The 17,860-nt window shown below is 47.0% G+C and overlaps 1 protein-coding gene across 23 annotated transcripts in view; it reads left to right on the top strand.

Moving 5' to 3' along the window:
* Positions 1–17,860, top strand: part of NCOR2 (nuclear receptor corepressor 2) — a 359,036-nt gene that overhangs the window by 277,597 nt on the left and 63,579 nt on the right. For 22 of the 23 annotated variants that reach the window (XM_080985614.1, XM_080985620.1, XM_080985617.1 and 19 more), the window contains 3 exons: positions 3,533–4,055; positions 15,473–15,593; positions 16,927–17,155. In XM_080985614.1, the coding sequence (XP_080841740.1) occupies positions 3,533–4,055; positions 15,473–15,593; positions 16,927–17,155 (873 nt within the window). The remainder of the gene's footprint in view (positions 1–3,532; positions 4,056–15,472; positions 15,594–16,926; positions 17,156–17,860) is intronic. The other variant, XM_080985604.1, reaches the window with a different exon arrangement.

The following is a 17,860-nucleotide window of genomic DNA, read 5'->3' as shown; positions in this document are numbered from 1 at the left end:
AAACACTGCCTCACTGAGGTTCAGAGGAGGCTGAATTATTTTTATTAATTTTTTTACATGGAGAGATCTTGCTCTCTAGGCGAAACATACTAAGATCCATCAGAACAGACTGGAATTTTTTTGGAGAGAATGAGAAAGTTATGGAAGAGATTTTCTCCTCCCCCCGCCCATTTCACAAACACAAAGATGGCTAAAATATGCAGATGTCCACCTACCTAGCTTCAAATTCATATACTCTAGTTTTCTAAGTCTGTGACTTTGACAGTAACCTCCCCCTCCTGCACCAGATTCTTCCTCAGTTTTAAACTATTCAGTGGGTATTAGAAGGTATCTTATGAACCTTAAGGAATCTTCATAAGACAAATACTGAAGTAAATCCAAGAGGCAATGTGCTCTTAGCACCTATAAACATCGTGGTCAGTGGCTTAATTCAGAAATAACAATTCTGGTTCATAACCTACCTCCACACCTCTCTCCCTGTGTGTTCAAATCAATACTTCTGGGTTTCTTAAACTTTTATCTCCCATGTGTTTGAACAACAAGCATTGTGACTTGAGAGATCCCTAAAAACAGGATATCCAACTGTGATTTAATATTCTGGTTATTAGTGATCATTCAACCATACTTTCCCAGTTTGGGAAGTATTGAATTAAGGGATGTGATAATGGGGAAGGGGGAACTTGTGGGCACGTGTCTTGTTCCCTATTCAACAAATCACGACTGCTTGGACCCCAATTGTTTTGTCTGGATGAAAATGTATGTGATGTGCAAACAACGCTAGTGGGGTTTCAAGAAGCACTGTAAAAGTTTAAGATGTATTGTTAAAAAGAAATAGAAAGGGGAGGGAAGACAAATGGCAATACAACGAAGGGAATGCATACTGAAGAATAATTATGGATGATTATCAGAGAAGCTGAAGGAAGTCCGAAAAGAATTAATTTGTTAAAATTTGGACAAAATTGTATAATTGTGTTGGAAAATTAATAAAAAAATATTTGAAAAAAAAAAAGAAAATTTTGTTTAGGCAGAGATGGCCCATTTCAGTATGCTCAAGAGATGTCTTCTTCTCTAGTCAATGTTCCAGGGCTCTGAAGCATATCTTGTCATACAAACCAACCGCTTCCTGGGTAGTCAGGCTCTGTACTGACAGAGGCAACACTTTGCGGTAAGGACTGCTCAGTTATGAGCCATAAGCACTCAGACATGCGAGGGTCATCCCATGCAGAAGCCAGATGGAGACGTAACATTCAAGTGTGGAACTCTTTATTACTCTCTCACACACATAGGGTTGCACCTGATGGCATTCGGAGTTTAAATGTTCAGCAGAATCTCTGTTGGAGAAGCATCTGTTTCCCTGGATATAATCACACTGAGACTAAGGACTCATCCAGACTTCCTTTTGTGCCACGCTTTAAGGCACAGGTCTGGGATTTCCAGCTCTGTGTCCAAGCAGGGTTTTTTTTTTTAACTTCCACTGCTTTCCCTGGGAAAACCCACATATTACTGCTAAATCAGAGCAAACTGCAATTGGGTTTTCTGCAGATTAGCTCCAATTCAATGGTAAAACATGGGTTTTCCAAGGGAAAGTGAGAGGAGGGGGCAACTACCGCTCAGACTTGGCATAGCTCAGTCAGTAGAGCATGAGACTCTTAGTTTTAGGGTCATGGGTTCAAGCCCCACATTGGACAAAAGAGTCCTACATTGCAGGGAGTTACAATTGACGACCCTCCTGGTCCCTCCCAACTCTACAATTCTACGATTCAGACCTAGAAAGCATGGCACAAAAGGAAATAGGAATGAGCCCTGAATTTGCAAAATGCGAAAGCTATGCTTACTACAGGAAATACATGTTTGATAGGAAAGATCTAGTTCTGTCTAAGGTGGAAGCCATGCCTCTCTTTCACCTCAGCAAGAGAAAGCTCCAAGTATGTCTCATGGAGGAGGAGGTGGGGCCAGGTCAGACATATCCAGAATACTCAAGTCGGAAGCAGTGTCCAGGTGGAAATCAGCAAAATGGCTGGGAAAATCCAGACATATGGCAACCCATGTCGGCAGGGTCGTTTTTGCCAATTTCCATAAAAATAGCTCAAAAACATCAACTTTTTTTGCGATTTTGCCATAAAAGCTCAACAACTTTGCCAAAAAAAAATGTCCAGATTCATATTTTTACTTTTTGAAATACGGCCACCCTCCCCTAAGAGCACCCATCTTAACACCAAAGGAAGGTCAGCATAAGGAGGACAGTCTAGGAGGCTTGGCAGTTCCTCCTGTCTGCCCTTTCTCATGTAGGTACATCAGCTTACAGTGTACATGGAGCTGTACCCTGACACTTCCAGCAGTATTCAACTAAATTTTACTCAGAGTACATCCACTGAAAGTAATAGGCCTCAGTTAGTCATTTTTGTTCATTTCAATGGGTCTGCTTTGAGTAGGACTAGCATTGTATTCAACCTATACCTATAAAAATAAAAACCCTTCCCCTCACCAGTGAAAGTGATGGTCCAAACTTTTACCACACCTTCGGTAACCAGTGGGTAAATTATATTCCTTTGGGGTATGGATCCAGCTAGTAGACAGCCAATTGGCCATCCCTTGGATAAAGCATTGCAGAGTTCCGCCTCCCTCAGTGGTTTCCTGTAGGTGAAGTAGAGAGAGATTCTAGACCATATTAGTGATTTTGAGTACAGAACTTGAAGTGAGGGGTAGTTTAAGTTTCCTATTGATTATCAGTGATTATAGGAGAGCAACCTTCTGTTTGAGACATTGATTGATTAGGTCCTTTTTAAGCAAACTGCTTGGACAGTTCCTTGTGTTATCACAGCTGTAGCCCTGGATATATTTTTAAGTTGTAAGTCTGCAGACAGTCTAGCACAAGCAAGACATTTTTATAAATCATTCTAGATGAGTCGTATTCACATGTGTAGCATTGGGAAGGTGTATATTGTGTAAAAATATGTGCTGTGATTAAGTGTGGTATACAGGTGGGGGGAGGGTGGGGTGTGTGTGTGTGTGGCTGCTTCAAAAGAAGGTGTCAAGACAATATCCTTGAATGTATCTGTAGTGAAAATTCCATCTTTACAATATTGTCTATAATAATAAAAAATAATAGGTGCATAGAAAAGAAGATTTGCACTCTGTGTGTATGCCATGCACCCAATGCAGTTTAGGGAAATCATCTATCAAATTTCTAGCTTTGCACCATGCCCTGTTCAGACTGTTAAAAAATAAATAAATCAGCTTGGGGATGTGGGGTGGGGGCTCATAGCTTTATGTGTTACTATTTGGGCACAGCAAATGCTACCACACCAAGTAAATAGAAAATAATGTGGCTACCAGGATAGATGGCTGAGTGCTCCCTCCACTGTCGGAAGCAGTGGTTGCTGGGAAACACAGGCGGGGAGGAGAGGGCTGTTGCACTTGTGGGCTTCCCATAAGCATTTGGTTGGTGACTCTGAGAACCAGAACCAGATGGGCCACTGGCCTGACCCAGCTGGGTTGATCTTGTGTTCTTAATGTGTTTTTCTAATTCCAGTTGCAGTGAATAATAGCTCAGACACAGAGAGCCTCCCTTCTCCAAGACCAGAAGCCAAAGAGAGCACAGAGAATGGACCCAAACCAGCCCCAGACACCAGAAGCAATGCTGGAGAAGAACCGGCTGTTAAGATGGAGGAAACCGCTAGTTCCCCAGAAGCAAATCCTGCCACCATCCAAGCAGTGGAGGAGGAGGCCCCTGAACCAACTTGCACTGAAGAGAAGCCACAAGCAGAGCAAACAGTTGATGTGGTGAAAACGGAGGAGGCCGAGGAAAAGCCCAAGAGCCCAGAACCCAGCAGGGGTGAAATAAAAATGGAGAAGGGAGAGGTCTACCAGGAGAAGGACAGTGACCAGGTCACAGAAAACAGCAACAGCAGTGTTGTGACAGGGGCTGAGGGAGCACCCAAAGCAGAAAAGAAGGAGAACCACAAAGCTGGGAAGGGAGCAAATCCTGACAGCGACTCCAGTGCCACGTGCAGTGCCGATGAGATGGACGAGCAGGATGCTGGTGACAAAAGCAAGTGAGTGAGGAGCAAATGGAGTGGGAAACGTGGAAGAGTTAAGAGGCCTCCAGACACTCCGTATTTTGGGAAAGGTTTGCAAAATTAAAGTGGATTATTAAAGTGCTTTGTTGCCCTGGCACAACAAATCCACATTAAAAAAGAAACTTACTGTTTTGCAGTTAGGAAAGTGACAGGCATTGCATTGCAAAGTGTGGGGTGAGCAAATGAGTAAAAGGAAGCAAATCAGGATGAATACTCATTGTTATGTAACCTCCCCGCAAACAATTCAGCACAAATTCTCAGTAAAGACCAGATATAATCCAACCTTTATTCACGCAAGCAAGGATGAATGCTGAATGGATAGGTCATATGGAGGAACCCTTATAGAAGCAATCTTAATACCTAAACCCAGCTGCCAAGTTACCTAAGCGTTTTAAAAAAAGGTTTAATGTTGGTGTCTGGAGATTTGAAATCATGTTTTTCCTGAATGGAGTGAGGGCCTCTGTAGAACTGTGTCTGGTTTTCAGTTGGGTGGGGTTGACTTTTGTGTACCAATCACAGGCAATTAAAGGATTGTAAGGGACACCGACTTTTCAACGCATGTTAACTAATGCCTTCAGGGACCAGAGAAGGGAAGTTGTTTCGTGTGTTGTAATTTATGGAGCTTTGTAGGATTTTGCTTCCATCTGCCAAAAGTTCTTTTGATCAGAAACTTCACATTCTGGGTGTTTAAATGCCTCATACTTGATTTTATATGGTTTAGGTTTTCTTATCAATTGGGGAGTGGGGCAAGGGGAGGAATTGGAAAGGAAATGAGGGGCAGAGGGGGGCGCTGAGGGGAGGGATTGCTTTTACACAGTCCTGAGGACTCAAGTCCCATCCATCCAGCAGTGAGAGACAGTATCTGGATCTAGGAGTGAGAGTTGTGTTTGTTGCCAAAGAAATATGACTTCCTGTATGCTAGCAGAACCGTCTGCAAATTTCTCTTAACTGCCTGTGGATGGGCACCATTCCTGTAACCAGCAGCTTAAAAGTCGCTGACTTATTGCACTGCTATCCTCAGTGGGGTTTTGCACTTGCTTAATGATTTGTGGCGCCTTGGCTCTTTGAGCCTCGCATTGCCAGTGACAGTAATTGAAAGGGCAACTTTATGGCCCTGGTGCTTATACTGTTCAGGATCGATGCCCATTGTCAGGGGTTAAAGAAGGTCATGTGATGCAATATGGTCACATCTCATGCCAGTGGCCTGTTCTTGATTAGGACAAGTGTCTGCTTTCGCTGGGTGACAAGTGATTTGTGGTTTAGTGCATAGCCTCGGTCAATTTCATTAAATGCCTCTTGGATCCATACTCCCATACAGCCATTCATCAAGTGAGGGTTGGGCACTTGCAGGAACAAACAAGAGCCTTTGGTTCATTGGGGGCACAAATTGTTCCTTAGGGTGGAAGCAGGCCAGATGTGTGCGCGCGCGCACCCCCCCCAAACAATAAAGAAGTAGCCGTATTTAAACATGAGTGAAGGTTAATGGCTCTGATTCTTAGGCATCTGCTTAAAGTTCTGGTTCCCAAACTCACAGGGAATCTTGGCTTTCATCTAAATGAGACAGTCGGCTTGCAGACAATGATTTATAGATTTGCTGCTGAGTGAGACATATACTTTGAAAATGAATTAAATAAGTCAAATATGCTAAAGCTACCTTAGAGTTATGGGAGGCCGTCATTCTCTCTTTGCCCAGTTATAGGTGCTCACAGTGTGTTCAGTCTGCATTTGACGTCCAGTGAATGGCTTATGCAGGAGAGACCCTCCCCTTCAGTCAGGCTACCCATAGTTTCTGGAGGAGGTCCAATGCAGGGTATTGGTTAATCCAGAAAAGTTTTTTTAATCACGCTGATCCTTCCATCCCCAGCCATTGTGATTGCATCACTCCCAGGGCACTTCAGACCTAATGTCTTGCCCTCACCCTGGCTGTAGGATTCTGTGCTTGCATCTGAGCCCTTGCAGTGGTCACCCCATGGTCAGTCCAGCAGGCCCATCTTCCTGCTAGAGATTAAAAAGCCCTGCTCTTTTGTTTATTTATTAACTTAGAAGCTTTCTTGCCCACCCTCTACTTATAAGACCCTGGGGGGGGGGGTGTTTACAACAGTAAAATATTTAATTATAAAAATAAATACAATTACATAAAACAAAACAGAATAAATGTAAAAGTAAGTTCAAAACGTTCCATATATAAAAAATTAAAATTAAAAATTCACATACAAAACAATACAAACTTTAAAAAACCATACATAAACAGCTTTAAAATAGATGTAGACTCGGATCAAATATCTCCGTTTAAAAGACTTGTTGGAAGAGGAGAGTCTTCAGTAGGCACCAAAAAAGACAACAGAGATGACCAATACCTTAATGGAAAAGGATGAAAATGTAGGTGCCACTGCACTGCAGCCTGATTCTTGTATTGTGTGGAAGTGTCCTGGCTCCCTCCCAGCACAGAGAGACAGAAGCTCTTCCTTATAAGTAAGCAGGATATATTTATTCAGGCAAGTAACAGGACAGGCTCGGCAGCAAACACAGTACTCAGGAATCACAATTCAGGAGTTCTGTAGCAGAGCAAGGAGCTGAGACCTGGAAGGGAGCAATGAAGATGTCCCAACAAGTTTTCCTGCCCCTCCCAGCACCTTTCATGGACAAGATGTCATGTGTTCACTCAGGTGACCTTCTCGCCCTACGGGAATATCAGAACTGCAGGTGTGCACTCTGTTGGAAGGGGGTGGGTCTGCTCCCATCTGTGGAGGTGGCACCTGGTCCTGGGCGACACGGCTGCACTCTCCCTGTTTAGGCTCCTGTGTAGTCACAGCCGCCTCCTGTCCAGCCTCTCCTCTTCTCAGCTGTCCAAAGTGCTCCCCAGCCTCCACTGTGGCTCCCTGTTCCTCAGGTAGGTCAGAGAGGAGAGCTGGCACCCCTGCTCCCCCTTCCAAAATTACCAAAATCTGATTGGAGACGGGAATCCAACCCAGATTCTCCCCATTCAGCCTCTCCCCCCATTTCTTCCTTCTCCTCCTGCGTCAGTCTGCCAACCCATGCCTGATCCTGACAGTGCTGCAGGACTAATGACGGCAATGGATCATAGAATCAAAGCATTGTAGCGCTGGAAGGGACCACAAGGGTCATCTAGCCCAACCCCCTGCAATGCAAGAAGCTTTTGCCCAACGGGCTCAAGCCCACAACCATGAGATTAAGAGTCTCCTGCTCTACTGACTGAGCTATTCCAGGCTCCTCATATGATGATATCTCTGAACAAGGCTCCGTTAACCCTTTCCCCCTGAAAGTGTCTGGCTGGATAAAGGCCAGCCCAATGCCATAGGCAACAAATGCAGGCAGCTGCATTCCTCCCTTGTTTCTCCTCTGCACCTGGTGGTCTCTGCTACCTCTGCACATGGGATGTACTCTATGACCAGTAGAGGGGGCATTTAAACAGGGGCTGGGTGGCCATGCTGTGCCAAAGGTTGGGCTGGGTGGCTTGCAAGATCCATTCCAAATGTTAAGTTTTTGCAGACCAACTGTAGGAAACCTCTTGATACTTGGCCAAGCCTACCTGACATCATATACCATAAGGGGTATGGGGCAGATGAAAATAAGGCTCATGGCTGAAACCGGGTTTTGCAGGTACCACCAACCAGCCAATTGGTGGCACCTGTAAGCCCCTGTGTGCCTTTTGCAAGGGCTGCCAGGATCTCCAGAGCAAGCACCCACAATCAGCTGTCGGTTGCATTCAGCTACACGGTTTTACTTCAAACCGCAGGTGCAAAGGAGCATGGGTCAGGTGGTTGCTACCGGCTGCCTGTCAAAGTTGGCCCGGGAGTGTTGGTGTTGGAGGAGGAAGTAAGGCTCCTGCCCTATCCTGATGCTCGGCTGGGTGGCAGGATGGGCCCAGACGCCACCATTCACTGTGCCTCTCAGCAATATAGGAGAAGGGCCTGCAGCCAGATAAAAAGGCCAGCACAGGCAGTGAATTGCCAGCATGCACATTTTAGCAGCGGAAAGCTACGTTGTGGGTAAGCCCCGAGGAGAGCAGTGAGATGAAGCACAGTTCATAGAAGTGGTGCTCAGGGAGTACTTCGCTGGCTGCCCTCCATCACTCTGCCGCTCTTGCCAGCTATTGCCAAGCCAAAGCAAAGGTAATAACAGCTTTTAGCTCTTTCCGTTGTGTTTTTTTAAAAAAACCTAGTCCCCCAAGATAATTATCTTTACATATATATTTTATAAAGACTTCTGGCAGTGCTAGGAATAAAAGTTCAGCTGTAGGTCATGCTAAATATAAATGAATGCAGAAGGCCGGCCTGTGGAGACATAAGTTAACTGTTGTCAGTTCATTGCTAAGAGAGAGGTAAGGCTGTTAATGTCAGGTGACCAGAGAATGTTCTAAGGTGCCAAGAAGAAACCTTATCCTATTTGCTTAGTAGTTTAAAACTTCCTGGGACAACATTTGACGGTTGAACCTGTTGCCCTTCCAACCTGTTACCTAACAGACTAGGAGTCTGACTACCCTGCCCCATAAATGTCCAAACCCTGGTATCCCCTGGCACTAATACGCCACTGTTATGCTCCAAGGGCTGCCCTCAGGAGCCAGGATCTCAGCCTAAGGAGGTAAAACACATTTATCCAAGCGCTTACCCAAGCAGGGTTTGAGGTGCAGCATAGTCTCAAAAAAGCCAGGGTCAAACACAGAGGGTCCCAAACATGATCCAAAAGTAAGGTTGGGAAACAATCCGCCGTCGGTAGCAAAAGAAGTGCAGGCAGCGAGGAGGGCAGGAATGGAATCGGGAACAAGGAGCCACAGACCTCTCTTGTTTCCAGCTCAACAGGGAGACCTTACATCCTCTGGCCTCCTAGACCATGCCTGAACCCCAACTGCTGGTTGTAAAGAAGTTCCAGGGATTGCTTACTGACACGTAGGCCCCTTGGTCGTGAGCCATGGATCCATTCTACGTCCTTGCTCTTCAGTCTGGGCCTGGTCTCCTGGCATCTGCTTTCTAAATAATAACAAATAAAATAAAATAAAATAAACTGAGGAAGCAAGACTGAGAACTGGGTGTTCTGAAAGAAACCCCGAGGAATCTTTTGTCAAGCGTTTGTTGCCCTTGTGGCAGCAGCTGGAAGGTTCTGATATGCTCCTCAGTGATTTTTAAAAATTTGGTGTTTTTTTAAAGCTCAATTTCTGGTCAGTTATCCCAAAGTAAAGGGAACAAAATACACAGAGGAGCACGCCCCTTTTTGCCAAAGCCAGTGAGTTTTGCTATTTAAGGTGTCTTAGTTTAATGCACTGGGCTGCTTTTTCTTACCCAAGTGTCGCAAGATGGAGTAGCGAGTAAGAGTCACTGATGTTAAACTGTTAACAGTTTTTATCCAGGAGCAAACATAGAGCCAGGGCTTTCTCGACCGCGGCTCCAATCTGGTGGAACGCTCTGTCACAAGAGACTAGGGCCCTGCAGGACTTGACATCTTTCCGCAGGGCCTGCAAGACAGAGCTGTTCCACCAGGCCTTTGGTCAGGGCGCAGCCTGACCCCCTCCTCTGGCAATCTGCACAGAATTTTGCTTAATGGTTGCCATCAATTTGATATTTAATTAATTTTATAATGAATGTTTTTAGAATGCTGGATTATTTTGATTGTTGTTAGCTGCCCTGAGCCCAGCTTCGGCTGGGGAGGGCGGGATATAAATAAAATTTATTATTATTATTATTATTATTATTATTATTATTATTATTATTAAGCAAAGCTCCCAGAGGTAGGTAGCCTAAATCTCTTGAAATATAGGTGAAAGCCAGTAAGCGCAGATGTTTCCAAGTGCCTGCTTCAAGTTGTAAGACTCACACTGGGGTGAGCAAATGTGTAAACAAATCCAGGACTGAAGCAAGTAAAGAAGCAATAACCGGATGAGCAATGTTATGTGGGCAAAGAACTGTCCGTGACCTGGAACTGAACAGAGGTTCATAGAGGTTCAGGCCTTGCTGAACTGAAAGGGCGTCAGAATTTCAAAAGCCAGGTGAAAGCACGGGGCATGCTTTCAGATAGCTCTGTAGCAGAGGCCACGACACTGAAACTTCCCTCTGTTCCCCACATCAGGGGAGCTAGGTCAAAATTCAGGGCTCCCCACCCCCCCGTAGCTCTCTCAGTGCCCTCTGCAATTGCTAGTGGGTTTTAAAGCCAGGCTCTTCGCCTCCTCCTGGTTTATTTTAGCTGGTTATTTCACTGCCTAAATTTCAAGGTCACTCCAAGCTCAGGCTGACAAACAAGCACAAAGGGAACAAACCCCCATATGATCTGCCCTGGGATCTCTCTTCCTCCTCTTCCATGTCTCTTGATGAGTCTGGGAGATGTCCACTGACCCCAGCCAGAAATTACTGTGGTCTTTGACCCTCGGTAGACCCGAGATGCCGGCTGACACGGTGCCACCTGGGATGCTGCTTCCCAGGGAGCTAACTATGTTGTGAGAATGAGCCTTTCCACTTCTTTTGCGTTCTTAATGAAGAAGAACTCATTTTGCTTGGCTGAGCTGGACAATCAGCTCACCCAATGTGGCAGCCACACCAACTGGAGACAAATCTGCATGTGTCTCTTTTGCAGGATCAGATTCTCTCTCTCCTAGTGCTTCTGATACCTACAGGCCACGCAGAGTCTGCCCATGGCACAGTCTAGTCTTCCACCACCCACCTGTTTCACAGAAGTGTGGACTACTGATGCCAGTGTATTGTTCGTAAGAACTGGAAGTGCCTTCACATAGCAAACTTTGAGGGACTTGATGGAACGTCATCCACAGCTCTTCAGCCTGTGCACCACCTGCAAGGTGTATGGCAGGGATGGGAAGTCTGTGCCCTGCCCCTGCAGATTAGCTACAACCAGCAGGGACCAGTGGTCAAAGATGATGGAGGTGTATTCAGCAGCATCTGGAGAACACCAGGGTACTCTATCCCTGGTGTATTGGACTACACAGTAACTGCATAGTTTGTGGCCATGGGATTTTGCCGTGTCGCATAATCGTAGAGGGGGTGCATTTGGGATTTTCTGATCCTCCAGTCTGTTGCCAACACAGAAAACTGTCTGCTGTAGAACTCTTGAAATATCCAGTTTTCTGTACTCCTGCAAGTGCAGAAGACCTGCATGGTCTGTGATTAGTGCAAAACTTGGGTTCTAAAGGTTGTAAGGCAGGCTTCCTTATGGAAGTGGGAGTACGTCTTGTAATTTTGCCAGGAGCATATGTTAAATTGCAGAGTCGCCTCATGCGTAATCCTAATTGTTGCACCAGAGACTCCCATGCATTTTCCTGTTCAGGCCGTTTCGGTCTGGGATGCCCCATCTGAAGCAGCCTTTGAATTGTGTGAGAGACGTCCTCTTGTATCTGCTTTTTCTGCTCTGTTACCTTTGGCTTACCTCTCTTTCACGCATTGTCTTCATTCAGGTTCTATTGGCTAGTATCCATGAGGTAGTTTTGCCTGTTTGGAACATTCTACCACAGAGCATGGTAGGCAGCCTAAGGCCTGGGGGCCAGATCTGGCCCAATCGCCTTCTAAATCCGGCCTGCGGATGGTCCGGGAATCAGCGTGTTTTTACATGAGTAGAATGTGTGCTTTTATTAAAAATGCATCTCTGGGTAATTTGTGGGGCATAGGAATTTGTTCATCCCCCCCCCCAAAAAAAATATAGTCCGCCCCCCCCCCCAAGGTCTGAGGGACAGTGGACCGGCCCCCTGCTGAAAAAGTTTGCTGACCCTTGCTCTGGAGTGACCACAAAAAAGAAACTAGGCTATACAGATCTAGAGGAAGCTTGATTCTTAGTGGCTAGGCCCCAGCCTCTTACGACAATGTCGGCCCTCTTTTATTGCTCCCATGTAAGTGAATGCTGCCATTCACTCCTGGGGCGGCGAAAGTGCTGCAGTGAGGATGGATAATGTGGCAGCCACTGAGGGGGGTTTCCCACCACACAACACAAAGAGATCCACATGAGATGAAGTACCCTACCTGTTGTCCTGCCAGGCATTTTGCTAGTATCTCAAAATTTTGTTATGAGGTAGATAGTGCAAAGGGTTTCCAACTGCATATCTGTGAGGCTTGCCTCTGGCAAGCAGTTGCACCATAGTGGAGCGAGTTGTTGAGCTTATTTGGCTGCTGATCATATAAAAGAACTCATCTGGTCTCTCCCTCTCCCTCACACACACACACACACACACACACACACACACACACCATGTGTGCGCGCGCACACATACACAGATACACACTCCCCATCATAAAACACCTTCTTGACTTTCAGACTCTCTGTGTCCTTGAACTCTGTGCTCTTCCGCTCTAGTTAATCCAGATGTGGTCATTCCTCCCCTTCTCCCTGTTTCCTCTCCCGCCTCCTCTCTCCCTAACCAGATTCTTATCTCTCTCTTGCAGAGCATGTCACTAACTGAGAACAGAATTCAAACTTGCTGATTAACAATTGGCTCCCTTCTGCCTCAACTCTCCTTTAGGCTTGCAGCACGAAAGGCAAACTTAGCCTAGCCCCGATTTTTTGTTGGAAAGCTGTTTGCCTTAGCTTGTGCTCAGGTTCTGATAGATCACTGTATTTGGGAAGGATTTTTTCCTCTGCAGGTGGGCTTCTGAGCAGGGAAGGTCATCTGCCGCAATTCTGTTCCGATTGGAGGACACATACCGCTACCACATCCCTGAAAGGTGGCTATTCTGGTCAAATCCACACCGTACAGTAAAAGAATATGACTTCCCCAAAAGAATCTTGGGAACTGTAGTTTGGGAGTTGCAGCTCTGCACAGGTAAGCTACAGATCCTAGGAGTCTTTGAAAGAAGCCAAATGCTTACATTGTATGATGTGGATGTGACCCCAGCCTCTGCTTTAAAACCTCTTCAAAGGAAGAGCCTGATGCTTTTGGAGACAAGTCCGTCCCACTGTTGTACAACTTCATACTGTCAGGACATTCTTCTTCATGTTTAGTCTAAACTCTTTTTCTTAGAATTTGAACCTGTGCCTCTATGGACAGCTGTGAGTCCAAAATGACTCCCAGGCTGTGCACCTGGTCCTTCAGGGGCACAGTTGCCCCATTCAGGACCAGGGAGTCCTCCACACCCGCCCGCCCCCTGTCCCCCCAAAACAGTACTTCTGTCTTGTCAGAATTCAACCTCAATCTGTTAGCCACCATCCATCCTCCAACCGCCTCCAGGCACTCAGACAGGACCTTCACCGCCTTCACTGGTTCTAATTTAAAAGAGAGGTAGAGCTGGGTGTCATCTGCATACTGATGAACACCAAGCCCAAACCCCCTGAAGATCTCTCCTAGCGGCTTCATATAGATCAGGGGTCAGCAAACTTTTTCAGCAGGGGGCCGGTCCACTGTCCCTCAGACCTTTTGGGGGCCTGGACTATATTTTTTTTGGGGGGGGGAGAACGAATTCCTATGCCCCACAAATAACCCAGAGGTGCATTTTAAATAAAAGCACACATTCTACTCATGTAAAAACATGCTGATTCCCGGGCCATCCAAGGGCTGGATTTAGAAGGTGATTGGGCCGGATCCGGCCCCCGGGCCTTAGTTTGCCTACCCATGATATAGATAGAAAGCATGGGGGAGAGGATGGAGCCCTGAGGCACCCCACAAGTGAGAGCCCAGGGTTCTGAACACTCATCCCCCAACACCTCTTTCTGGACACAGCCCAGGAGAAAGGAGCGGAACCACTGTATAACATATTGTACAGTGCTGTACATATTTGAAGATGGCTTTGATATACATGTGCCTCTTTATCATCAGTCCTCAGGACTAAACATTCCCAACGCCTTCAGGCTTTCCTCAGAGGACTTGGTCTCCACGTTGCCTGATGGCTGCTCAGAAACCGATGACAGAGGCTCTTACTTGATAGGGAGGAAGAGCTCTTGAGGCAGCACTGGAGGTACAAACTCAGCAGCACAGACTCACAGTAGCCTTTACACACAGACGAGGTGATGGGAAAGGTGAGACCAATCAGGCTGGAGGCAACAGGCCAGCCTTACAGAGTCCTAGATCAGGGCAAGGAGTTTAGAACTGCGTGGAACCAACAGAGTTGTCCCAATTCCCACAAGTCAAGCTTTGAAAGGTGGGGCAAGGCAAGCTTGCTTGCAAGACCCTTGGGCCTTGTGAGACTGCTGAGCATGCAGCCGCTCACTGTGTGAGGGGTGATGGTCTGTTCCTGGCAACAAGAGTACCACCCTCCCCTTCTGACCTTGGTTCTTCCAGCCCTCATTGTTGATTGACACCCTCCCTGGATTCCATTGCCGTGCTCCTCTTCCTTGGGATGGAAGAGGCGAGGTGGGAGTCCTGCTTACCCATACAGAGCAGTTATATCCTGGAAAAGGGTATCAGCCTCTTTCTTTACTCAGAGTGAGGTATGGGCAGGTGATAGAATCATAGAATTGTAGAGTTGGAAGCAACTACGAGTCCAACCCACAGCAATGCAAGAATCCTGCCCACAGTCATCCCTGGGTGAGCTCAAACCACCAGCCTGCTGGTTAGCAGTCAGACACACTGACTCATTGTGCCACCTGCTCTGAAGAACCAGATAGTAGCTGGGTAGGTGAGCGATGGCACCAGCAACAGCTGCATCTGGGCACAGGGGCTGGCAAGGCAAGCAAGTGGCCCTTTTTGTTGCCACATTGTACTGCTGCCTCATGTTTAGCTTGTGGTCTACTGACACGTCTACTGCTGTTCTTCCAACCTAAATGCAAAAATTTACACTTAATCTCTGCTGGCATTCATTTTGGCCACGTTCTCTGTTCTGTCAGTATCATCTTGGATCCTGTTTCTGTTGGCTTAAGATATCAGCAACTCAGCAACTCCTCTGCTCCTCTAGTCAGTCATTTCTAGAGCTGCTTTGCAGCGTCAGGCCCAGGACAGAACCCTGGGGTACCACATGTTCAGGTTGACAAGAAGCTGCTGGTAAGTACTTTTTAGGTGCAGTCCATCAGCCAGCTGCAAAACCACTGAACTGTACCAATATCTAGCTCGCATTTTACCAGCTTCCCAACAGAAATATCACAGGGTGCACATGGACACCAGGAAGGGGTTGGCAGGTGGAGGTGGAGCAGGTGCCTGATTGTTGCAGAAGGCTGCTCTTGGGATTGGGATTGGTCTAGATCGGGGTAGCCCAGTGTAATGCCTCCAGGTGTCTTTGGACTCTGGCTCCCTTAATCCTCAGCCATCATGACCAATGGTCAGGGGTGAGACGAATTGTTATACAAAATCATGTACAGAGATACAGATTATCCATCTCTGATCCCTGAACTGATTGCTTGCTTTGAAAACAAACTGTGGGGTGCATTTGTAGGGCCACAGTTTCCCTATCCCTGGCATAGGATTCCTGATATAACAGTAGCCATTCTTAACTGCAGTGCTTTGTGTTTCCATGCAGGCTTATCTCTTCCCGGCCCAGCCTCCTCAACACAACTAATGACACCCGGCTCAGCTCCTCGCCTCAGAAGCCGCTGGACTTGAAACAGCTGAAGCAAAGAGCTGCTGCCATTCCGCCCATTGTGAGTAGTGGCTCCCAAACCAGCTCCAACACCTTCCTCAAAACAATTTGTCTTTTTGCTCCCGCTGTGTTTAAACCCGAGGATTTGAGGAGGGAGTGACCCCTGCAAGACTGTGCTTGGTAGGAATAATTTGCATGGACCATTCAGCTCCCCCAAGTGACATTGAGTTAGCCCCAAGGCTGAAGGGCATCTGCTATTTGTTGTGCTTTTAGTCAGGCAATCAGCAGATTTTATCACACAGTTCAGAGCTGGGAAACCTCAGGCCGAGGAGCTGGGTCTGACCCTCCAAGTCTCTCCATTCTGGCTCTTGAACGCTTATTTTTTAATGTAAGACATTTATATATAGCTTAATCATTCCTATTTCTTAGTGGCATACATAAAATCAAACCACAGAAAATAGGACAATAAAAAATAAATATTTTTCATAAAACCAAATACTACCTCAAAATGTTTGCCGGAACAAGAAAGTCCTAGTCATGTACCTGAAGTTCAGCAAAAAGGATGCCCTTCTCATCTCAGTTAGGCTCATTCCACAGCCTTCAGCCCGCTGCAGTTAATGCACAGCTCCTAGCAGTTACGAGACGTGCATCTGAGCCACGGGGGACCACTAGCAGAGACTACCCCAGAGATAGCAGGGATCAGGTTGGAATATAAGGGATCAGGAGGACCTTGATATCCTGGACCCAAGTTGTTTACAAGGGCATTGGAAATTAATATAAGACTCTTGAACTTACAGTAACTCAGTAGCATATGACAGCCAATGCAAGCTTTTAAACGGTGATGTTCTGTGCTGGTAGTAGTCTGCCCCTACCAACAGTGCAGTTACAGCATTTTGCACCGGCTGAATCAGGCGCACACAGATGCAGAAAGCAAGTCTTGCAGGGTGCTGATCTTTCCCTGCCCCAGCCCTTCACTTAACTATGCCAATGCCTCTTGTTTGTTGAGATGGGGAGAGACAAGTGTAGTTCTAAACCTCTGACATTTGCATGGCTGGAATGTCACCCGCTGTAGAAAGGTAAGAGTCATATCCATTGCCCTGGCCACTTTTGCCTCTGGCCCTGTTCACCCCAGCATGTGGCTCCCAGAAGGAAATGCGGCCCTTGGTTTAAAAATGATTCCCATGCTGTTCCAGTTTCTCTTTCCTGTTCCCCAGAATGAGGGAAAAGTCAGGGGCTCTGTGAGGATGAACTGGCTTTTTAAAACCTCTCTGCAGAGGAGCTGAAGTGTGGCATTCATTCATGCCCCATGGAGTGTGCATGCATGTGTGTGTTTGTACACACCAGCTGCAAATGGCACGATTCATCCAGTTTTTCTCTTCTTCCCTTCCCTGCAGATTTCAGAAGGTTTACAGGAGGGAGTACTGCAGAGCGGAAGCCTGAAGTCTCAGGTGCCTCATCACGCTTTGGCCCTTTACCAGCAGCAAATCACCATGGTCCACGAATCTGCCCACGAGGACTCTGCACAGAGTAAGCAGCTGCAGCTGCAGCCAGCTGAAAAGGACCCCCCGCCGAGCAGCAGTCCCAGGGCCCAGAGCAGGAGCCCAGCTGTGGTTGATAAAGAAGGTGTGTGGGTTTTTGGGGTCCAGGGAGGCAGTGGTCACAGAAGTGCAGGTGAGGGTGGAGATTAGCCCCCCATGCCAACCGCATGGGCTCTTTGGAAGCTTTCTCTGCCTCCCTTTTTCACTGTCTCTCTCTCCACAGAGTCAGGCAGGCATGGCTAATTAGAGGGAACATCGTGTCTCGCTCTGCCCTGATCAAATGCCAAGAGGCGGGAGATTCCTCTTATTAATGTCCCCGGCCGTTGCGTTTGGAAGCGGGGCAAGGAGACCTGGAGCAGGGCCAGGGCTGTGGGGCGAGCTACTCCCCACTGCCTTCAGAAGGCTTTTAGCGTTCAGCTGGAGACATTATTTCTTGGAGAATCAATGCTAATGCCCTGACTGGAAGGGCAAGGCTTCCTGTAACAGATTCTCTGCTGCATTCAGGGTGGAAATGGCTGGGGCACCTAATGGGCAGTTTGTAGCTTTCTCCCCCTTCTCTGTGCCTCCCTGGTATTGATTGGCAAAACACTTGAGGAGGCACTGCAATTGGTCACCTCATGATGCATGTCTAAGAATCCTTCCGCTGCTGGGTGGCTCCCTTCTGTGCTAAGAGAGAGGGGAGCTTACTGGGCCTCTGCCTTTTTGCATACGGACATTGCCTTATACTGAGCCAGACCACTGCTCCCTCTAGAGCAGTATTGCCTACACTGACCGGCAGCAGCTCTCCAAG

The sequence above is a fragment of the Podarcis pityusensis genome, assembly GCF_964106645.2.
Source record: "Podarcis pityusensis genome assembly, chromosome: 16".
Lineage (NCBI taxonomy): Eukaryota > Metazoa > Chordata > Lepidosauria > Squamata > Lacertidae > Podarcis > Podarcis pityusensis.
This window is presented reverse-complemented; position numbering and strand designations above follow the sequence as displayed.